The 9,043-nt window shown below is 49.4% G+C and overlaps 1 protein-coding gene across 1 annotated transcript; it reads right to left on the bottom strand.

Moving 5' to 3' along the window:
• Nucleotides 1-2,669: 2,669 nt before the first annotated feature.
• Nucleotides 2,670-6,275, bottom strand: POLR2G (RNA polymerase II subunit G). The gene is made up of 8 exons (XM_003993527.4): nucleotides 6,128-6,275; nucleotides 5,885-5,994; nucleotides 4,842-5,001; nucleotides 3,637-3,687; nucleotides 3,466-3,531; nucleotides 3,298-3,369; nucleotides 3,072-3,105; nucleotides 2,670-2,848 (listed from the first exon to the last, which is right to left on the bottom strand). The coding sequence occupies exons 1-8, from the start codon at nucleotides 6,137-6,139 to the stop codon at nucleotides 2,835-2,837; spliced, it is 519 nt and encodes a 172-aa protein (XP_003993576.1). The 5' UTR covers nucleotides 6,140-6,275; the 3' UTR covers nucleotides 2,670-2,834.
• Between the last annotated feature and the right edge of the window lie 2,768 nt (nucleotides 6,276-9,043).

The following is a 9,043-nucleotide window of genomic DNA, read 5'->3' as shown; positions in this document are numbered from 1 at the left end:
CAATGACAGAAGGCCCAGGGGCCTGAGGGATATAGTAAAGCCGTATTCAAGCACTTTGGGGCCCATTTGCCCCCAGCCTCGAGTGGAGGCGGGGGCCAACGAGAGCAGTAGTGAGACCCACATGACCACAGATAGGAGAAAGGTGGGTCCCACTCACTCCCCAGCCACCTAGAGCCTGGCAAAAAGAGCTAGGATGGCTTTGAAGGCAGACTGACAAGTTTAAAAACAAAGCAAAGCCCCACCACTCACTAGCTGTGTACCCTTGGCATTACCCTTCGTCTCTCTAATCTGTTTTATCAGCTATCAAGTGGACCAACAGAATCTGTTGGTGGACCAACAGAACAGTTCGTGGAACTGTTGTGGGCAATGTGTGTAAAAGATTTAGCATTAGGCACCTGAGTGGCTCAGTCAGTTAGGTAGCCAACTTCAGCTTAGGTCATGATCTCACAGTATGAGTTCAAGTCCCGCATTGGGCTGTCTGCGGTCAGTTCAGAGCCTGCTTCGGATCCTCTGTCTCCCTCTCTCTGCCCCTACCCTGCTCAAGCGCTCGCTCTCTTGCTATCAAAAATAAAATGTGTATTTTTAAAAATGCTTTCTTTATTTTTGAGAGAGCACAAGTGGGAGAAGGGCAGAGAGAGGGGACAGAGGATCGAAAGCTGGCTCCGAGCTGACAGCAGTGAGCCCGATGTGGGACTCGAACTCACGAACCGCAAGATCATGATCTGAGCCAAAGTCAGATGCTAAACCAACTGAGCCAAGACGCCCCGGAAATAAAATATCTTTTAAAAAAATTAGCACTACCAGGCAGATACTCCTGTTACCTGTGACCTTTTTAAGGGGCCGTAACTTTCAGTTACAAACCTTAAAAAGAAGAGGCCTGGAGACCATCTCCAGACCGTCCGCACTTAATCCCCTCTCCACACGGCACACACCTTCTCGGCAGGTGCCACACCCACGTCCTCACCAGCACCCACATGTTCACGTTCCACAAGCCACTTCTGTCCATCAGTCACTTCCTTGTAGGCCTGGTGTGACTTCCAGATTATCCCCAACACAATTAACGGATGAGTGGTTCCATTTGAGAACTTGGGAAGAATTTTACTCCGTGAGACACATGCTGTTTACAGCCTAGGGGAAATGCCTACAGCCTGAGTAATCAACTCACCGTATACTGAAATGGTAACATGACTTTAACGTGGTTTCCATGGGAAAATTCATTGCTAATCCAGCACACTTTCCCAGATTCAACAAGCTTGGAAAACCTGGCCCAGTGCCAAGAGCTGGAGCTACAAAAATGAGAGGGATGCGTGCAAATCTACAATGATCTCAACTGAATCTTTACCTGATAAAAAACAAAAAAATGAGGGGTGCCTGGCTGGGTCAGTGGGTCAAGCGTGCGACTCTTGATCTCAGGGTCGGAGTTCAAGCCTCAAGTTGGGTGTAAAGATTATGTAATAAAAAAAAAAAAAAAAGAAATAGAAAGGAGACAGGAGACAGTAACAAAACAGCATGTTTTGTGGTCCACTGTAGAGGTGCACATGTTAGAGCTTCTATCTGTCCAGGAGTGCTAATGGCAAGAAGGAAACCACATTCAAAGGCCATTTTTTTTTTTACCATGTTTCAGCCACTATTCTGCTTCATATCGGAGTTTCTAGACCTTGACATGATTGACATTTGGGACCAGATAATCATTTGCTGGCGGGGGCGGGGGAGAGATATACTACAGATTATAGGATGTTTAGTGGCATCCCTGGCCTCTACCCACTAGAAGGCGGTACCATCCAGGACCCAGCTGTCACAACCAAAAATGTCATTGCCACATGCCCCTGGCGGCAAAAATCACCCTAGTTGATAATCACTGCTTTGTATGCATTATATAATAATTATAGGGGCACCTGAGTGGCTCAGTCAGTTAAGCATCTGACTCTTGATCTCAGGGTCGTGAGTTCAAGCCTCGAGTTGGGCTCTTCGCTGGGTGTGAGGCTTACTCAAAAAAAAAAAAAAAAAAAAGAAAGAAAGAAAGAATTGACGGAGATTTGCTAGATTAGCAGGCAGCAACCCAACGGGCTAGGAAAGGGCATTCCAAGGCACACAAATATTACAAAAGCAGAGTGTGAGCATACCGTGAGGGAGGGTAGCATGTTTGTTTAATCTTATAGTCATTTCCTGGAGTTCTGCTGTGTTACCCTGACATTTTGAAGGCTTCCACATCTTTGGTTCAGTTTAGTGACTGATTAGCAAGTAAAGGCTTCTGTTGTTTGTGACTCATCCTAGGAAGGATTGGGACCTGCCACCCCCCCACCCTGCCCCGTCTGTGTCATCACTGTCTTCTTGTTCACCTCTCCCTACCCAGGGTCTCCTCTCCCCCAGTTCCCAGCTTTACCCTTGGTTAGTTTTAAGGGTGCGGGAAGGCCAAATACCCTGAGACCAGATTGGAACTCGGAGTGACTCTAATGACAGTATCACTTGCAGCAACCTGAAGACCTAACTTCAGTGCCCTTCCTTCAATGAGGTCAACTTTAGCTCTCTGCAAGGGGTTAGTCAGGTCCCCTGGGTAGCTGAGGCTAGTTGAGGCATCAGGCCACCAAAAGAGAGGCAAGTGAGCAACTGGCCCCCAGCCTTTTCTAAAAAAGAGTTGTTCTGACCGAAGAAAGGAACTAACACTTCCATGAGAACAAGGACCTTTTATGGTTAGAATTGCAGAGTCGCAACTCTGGGGACAAGGAACCTTCTTTGCCTCCCCACAGCAGCCAGACTGGGCCTCTGGACAACGTGGGAAGCATGACAGTCACATCTCCTAGATAAGGACCAAACGAAGCAGCACACCCCGGTGCTCAGCTCACAAGCCCTGCAAGAACAGGAAAAGCACATCAGTCAAGCTCGCAGCTTGGGGGCGGCCATTACCATGTACTTCCCATCCCACAGGGCACGTGTCTTGGATCTTCCAAGCAGACAGCATGAGAGTTCCTTTCATCTGTGACTCGGGCATTACGTCCCACATCCACGCCCCCACCTCCATACACCTGTGCCTTCTCCAGGCAACAGCCCCGGATGCGTGATCAGGCACTCACCCAAGTAATCGTCCATCAGGGAGCCGATAGCAAACTGCAGGAGGGAAGGTGAAAAGGACATAAAGTCTTAGCAACCACAGAACTATCCTCTAAGCCCAGTCCCAGGCCTTCTGCCCACCCATCCCCTCTTCCTGGCAGAAGAGAGCACGACATCCCCAGGAGCTGTAAGAAGTCAACAGCTCCCAGCTCTGCCTGGTACAGGCAGCAAGACAGGCAAGGGACTCACAATGTCATTCTTGTCCACTCGGGTCCCCACGATCTTCAAGCGGATCTCATCATCCTGCTGAATCACAATGTCCTGGGGAAGAGGAACAGTATACTCAGATACCCCTCATGCCGAAATCCCTTGGAGGGCTCATTCTTCCTCCCTCTCACTGACTTCTTCCCTCCTCACCTCATCCATTGTCTTGTAACATGGCGGGTTGGAGTTAGGATCAAACTCCATCTCTGATGGGATGGACTGAAAGGAAAGCCAGACTGGGTCAGTGCTTTACAGGGGTGCCTTCTGGAGATGGTCATGATGGGTGTCTCTCCTCCTTGGCACCCCCAGCATGCCCAGACTTACATGCCGAGAGATGAAGCAGGACATAGGTCCAATTTCTGTGAAGAGTCCAACCTAAAAGGCAATGAGTGATGTTGCTTTTTCTTTTACCCCCCCATGTCTTCTAAGCTCCTCATCTTTGTCTGATTCCTAATATTCTTCATGTCCTGAAACCACTCTGGATTGTATCATTTGTTTTCTGGTCTCTCTTCTGTTAAGCTTTCACTTTATTTATTTTCATATCATTTTTATGAGAAGGCACAAGTGAGCAAAGGGCAGAGACAGAGAGGGAGACGGGGCGGGGGCGGGGGGAGGCGGGGTTCACACGAAGCAGGGCTCAAGTTCACCTGATGCGAGACTCACTAACTATGAGATCATGACCTGAGCTTAACTGGCTGAGCTACCCAGGCGCGCTCCCTTTAATTTTATTTATTTATTTATTTTGAGAGAGGGAGAAAGGGAAGGAGGGATAGAGAGAGAATTCCAAGCAGGCTCCGTACTGTCAGCACACAGCCCAACACCAGGCTTAAACTATGAACCCTGAGATCATGACCTGAGCTGCAATCAAGAGTCAGACGCTTAACTGGGCCACCCACGCGGCCCTCAAGTTTTCATTTGAAGTTAAGCAAACAATGTGGTAAAGAGCCAAGGCCTGGGACTTGTCAGTCCACAATTTGAACACTTGTTGACCACATGACCTTGGCCAGTAGACTTAACTTCTCTAAGCTTAAGGTTCTATAAAAAGGGATGGGGCACGTGGGTGGCTCAGTAGAGTAGGTTAAGCATCCAACTCTTGACTTCGTCTCTGGTCATCATCTTGTGGCTCGTGGGTTTGAGCTCCACATCGGGCTTGTCAGCACAGAGCCTGCTTTGGGTCCTGTCTCCATTGCCCTGCCCCTCCCCCTTCTCTCCTAAAATTAAACATTTGAAATAAATAAAGAAAGAAAATAAAAATGGATAAAAGCACCCACCACAGTCACTGTGAGGTTTTGCACGTTACCTGGCCCACAGTAAGTACTCCACGAATGGAGGCTGTGCTATTGTTGACTACTCGGGCTGACTTACCTGACCCGGATGGAGACAGCACAAGATTACTGTACCATTTAACAGGTGACGCAACTGAAGCACAGACTGACTCAGCCAAGGTCACAGAGTTGGCAAGAGGAGTTGGAACCCATCTCACATCTTCGGAGCGGCCACCCAACTGCCTCCGTTATGTATAGTCTCACCTTGTTGACTTGAGTGACAACAGCATCCACGACCTCCCCTTTAAAGGGCCGGAACACAATGGCCTTGTACTTAACTGGATAAAGGACAAAGCCTCGGCCTGGCTGGATCACACCAGCACCAATATTGTCAATGGTGGTGACAGCAATCACAAAGCCATACCTACAAGCATGGGAAAAAGAAAGGCACCGTGTGTGTAAGAGCCTCTAAAACCATCTGCAACAAGTCAGGGAGCCTGGGGGTTGGAGAAGAGCACAAAGGGAAGTAGAGGACACCCCGACCCCAGAAATTAATGACTAACAGAAGACAGGATACTGGTCAGTATTCAAAATGCCAAACACTGCTCTCATAATAATTTCACAATAAGTGTCCAAGAAGGCTGAAATCCTTGAGCCAAGAGACCTCAATCGTCGGGATGCCTTAGAATCACCTAAGAGGAACTTCTTAAAACACACATTCCCAGGCCTGTCCCCAGTCTTGATTCTATAGGGACAAGATGAGGCTCAGGAACTTGCATGTGGTTATTCTGATGAGAGAGGCCAAATACTCCATAGCCCTGGGCTCATCCCAGCCCATTCATCGCTGTGTGAGAGGCCCTTATGTGCAGAGCCCAGAGATGTGCCGGGCCAGGTCCCTGGCCGCGTGGGAGAAAGAAAACCAGCAGAACCACAGGAGAACAGACACAGGAACAGTGACTAGTCTGTGAGCTCCATGAGAGCTGGCTTGATTCTATCTCGTTCACTGCATTGTTCCCAGAGCCCAACACACAACCTGGCAGACGGCAGAAGCTTTAGAAACGTTTGCGGAGTAAATGAGTGAACGATCTCAGCTGAAGTGAGGAAGTCTCATGATCCAGCTTTGCAGAGGGCGCCGTGGGAACCCGAAGCAAGGAAGCAACTGACTGCCTGGGGTGCCTGAGAGGGTGAGAGGGTTCCCCAGGGTAGGTGGCAGGTCCTCGCAGGATGAGTAGGACCCGGGGAGAGGTTGCAAGCCTCGGGCGCCACACGCGCCTCAGATCAGGTGGCACGGAGGGCGCAGCACTCACTTGCCGGTGCAGGTCCCCTCCACCTCGGTGAAGAGCTTCTGCTTTACCGTGTTGAGCAGGTTGGGGCCGAAGTAGCGCGGATGCAACAGGATCTCGTGCTCCAGGGAGATCTGCAGGGAAAACGGGATGGAGACCAAGCAAGGCGCGGCAGCGACCCGGGGTGAGGAGCAACCTTTCGTCCCGGCGCCACGTTTCGCTCCTCTTCTCGACCCTGCCCTCGCCGCCACCCCGTGCTCTGCTCACGTGGTAGAACATCTTCCCACGGCGGACGGGACAGCAGCCAAATCCACTCCCGCCGGGACGGCGGCGCCTCTGGACCAACCGGAAGCACACAGCCGCAGCAACTCTGCTTCCGGGCCTGCCCCAGCGAAGTGGGCGGGACTCTGCCCTCTCCGCGGACTCAATTGGGCATCGCTGTCGTGGGTGGGAAATCCGCGAGGCCCCGCCCCCTCCTCCCCGCCCACCGGCGGTCGAACCGCGGGACTCCGGTAAAGCAAGTGTCTGGCCCAGAATGGGTGCCCAGTAAACTCTTTTAAACGGAATTAATGAGCTAATAAAAGATAACATAAATAAAGCGTTTTAGCAGAGTGCATTCGTATAGCAAATTTTTGAAGACTGTTTTCACATAGTAAGCATAGTAACTAGCTGTTCTCATCTCATTTAATCTCTACAGCAACCGCACCAAGCAAGATTTATTGTCCCCGTTGACAGATGAGGTTCCAGGCTCAGAAGGTTGAGGTCACTTCAGGGTCACTCACGGCCAGGATTCAAATTCAGGATGTCTGACCCCAAGACTTGCATATTCGGGCTTTCCAGATTTTCATGCAGCCATTCGTTCACCAAACATTAACGGAGGGGAACACCCACCCCATGCCGGCAGGTAGTTTGGAGATGAAGCAGCCAAAATCAGAGCCCAGAAGGCAGCGCTCCCTCCAGGTGTGAGAAAACAGATCACTGCACTCCTCCTTCCCATTTCCCCATTCCTTCCAACACACGCGCGCGCGCGCGCACACACACACACACACACACACACACACACACACACACACGCGGCTTAGAGAACCGGTGAGCCCCTGTGTGTTCCTTCAACTCTACCCACATCTTTGTAGACAGTCCCTTTATTAAACTCACCTCAATTAGCCAGAGTGAGCTTGCAATCTGTTCCCTGTGGAGACCCTGACTGATAAAAGGTCCATACAGAAAGAAGCAGAAACCATGAGCCACAGACCCATGAGAAAGGCTCAGCAGTTGACTCTAGATCCGCGACAGTCCTTGGGGCCTTCCTTGAGCAAACTCCCTGCTGCCTGTTTTTGTATGTTGTAAATAAGAGAGCCTGACCTATACCGTCCTGCAAGAATAAGGACATCCTGCTTCCTCGGAGCTGTCGCACATCAGTTCCCATTGACTCTGCCCATTTCCTAGAATGGCTGAACCCACCAGTCAGCCACTTAGACTCCATGCAGATCCCATTGACCACGGTCAGGCAAGGAAGCATATGAATGGGCCTCAGCAGTCCTGACTTCCTCCTGTCTCCTATTTTCTAGCGAGCCTCCCCTAAGGACAGCTGTGTGCTGGAAACAGCTGCAAGAGCCTTTTTTTTTTTTTTAAGTAATCTCTATACCCAACATGGGGCTGGAACTTACAACCCCAAGGTTGAGCCCCATGCTTTACCGCCTGAGCCAGCCAGGTGCCAACTGTTGATATTTCAGAAAACCTGCAAGCCAGTTTTTAAATACAGCCTTTATTAAACATTTAATGAAAAAAATTAATGATGTTTATTATGATGGCATACAATCAACTGAATTATACTAAAAAAAAGAAACAAAGGCAGAGGTATAGATGAAACAAGTTTGGCAATATATTGATAACTGTTGAAGCCAGATGATGGGTTAGAGTGGTTTCTTATATTTTTCTTACTACTTTTGTGTGTTTGACATTGTTCAAATAAAAAGTTAGAAAACATGGCACGCCTGGGTGGCTCAGTCTGTTCAGCATCTGATTCTTGATTTTGGCTCAGGTCATGATCTCAGGGTTCATGGGTTTGAGCCCCACATCGGGCTCCACACCCACAGTGGGAAGCCTGCTTAGGATTCTTTCTCTCTCCCTATCTGCCCCTCCCCCACTCATGCTCATGTGCTCTCTCTCTCAAAATGAACTTTTTAAAAAGTTAGAAAAAAAAAAACAAAGGTAGCTGTCATACTGTAACTTCTAATAAGAAAAACATAGGTGGTCTTCTCTGTTCCTGGCGCAGAGCTCCTAAAACCCTTTTCCTAAAGGGTAAGAGTGATGAAGGTCTCCATATTCATAACAAACCCTTTTCAATCACACCCAAGTTTATGTTAATGAGGTGATATTTGAAAGTCACCTCATAACAGGGGGCTGGTTGCTGGGGTACCCAATCTCGTGATTGGAGGGTTGGAACTCTCAACCCCCTGACCTCCAGGGAAGGAAGAGGGGCTGGAGGTTGAATCTTGGCCTATGGCCAATGATTTAATCCAGTGTGTGTGTGTGTGTGTGTGTGTGTGTGCGCGCGCGCACGTATAATGAAGCCTCCTAAAAACCGAAAAGGATGGGTTTCTGAGAGCTTCTGGGTTGGTGAACACCTGGAGATATGGGGAAGGTAGCACTCTAAGAGAGAGTATAGAAGTCCCATACCTTTTCCATACCTTGCCCTGTGCAGCGTTTTCACCTAGCTGTTCCTGAGTGACACATCCTTTTATAATAAACCAGTAATCTAGTAAGTGAAATGTGTCTGTGAATCACTCTAGCAAATTAACCAAACCCAAAAAGGTGAGTAGGGAAAGAGTTAACAGTAGGCGCGGCCAGATGAGGGACCCTAAGAGAGGCTGATTGCAGCTGGGAGGGCTCCACCAAGGGACCCCCGCCCTAGACTTCAAGGCTCACCATAGTGGCCCTTGGCCCTCCTACTCCTGGTGGTGTCCACAGTGCCCTGGTTGCATATGCGGGTGGGATGCTATAGCTGTGTGCTATAGCTAGGTTTGGGGGAAAAAGGGATAAAAGCATTCCAGACCTGCCCATGCTAGGTGTCATGAATAGAGTCTCACAAACTGTTATCTAGTTCCTGATAAAGTCCCAATAAAAAGTCAGAGACAAAAATCATACCCAGCAACCCAGTCGGCATCCCTCACACTCCTGAGA

The sequence above is a fragment of the Felis catus genome, chromosome D1 (genome assembly GCF_018350175.1).
Source record: "Felis catus isolate Fca126 chromosome D1, F.catus_Fca126_mat1.0, whole genome shotgun sequence".
Classification (NCBI taxonomy): Eukaryota; Metazoa; Chordata; class Mammalia; order Carnivora; family Felidae; genus Felis; species Felis catus.
Note: the sequence above shows the minus strand (reverse complement) of the source record. Positions and strands in the feature narration are given on the sequence as shown.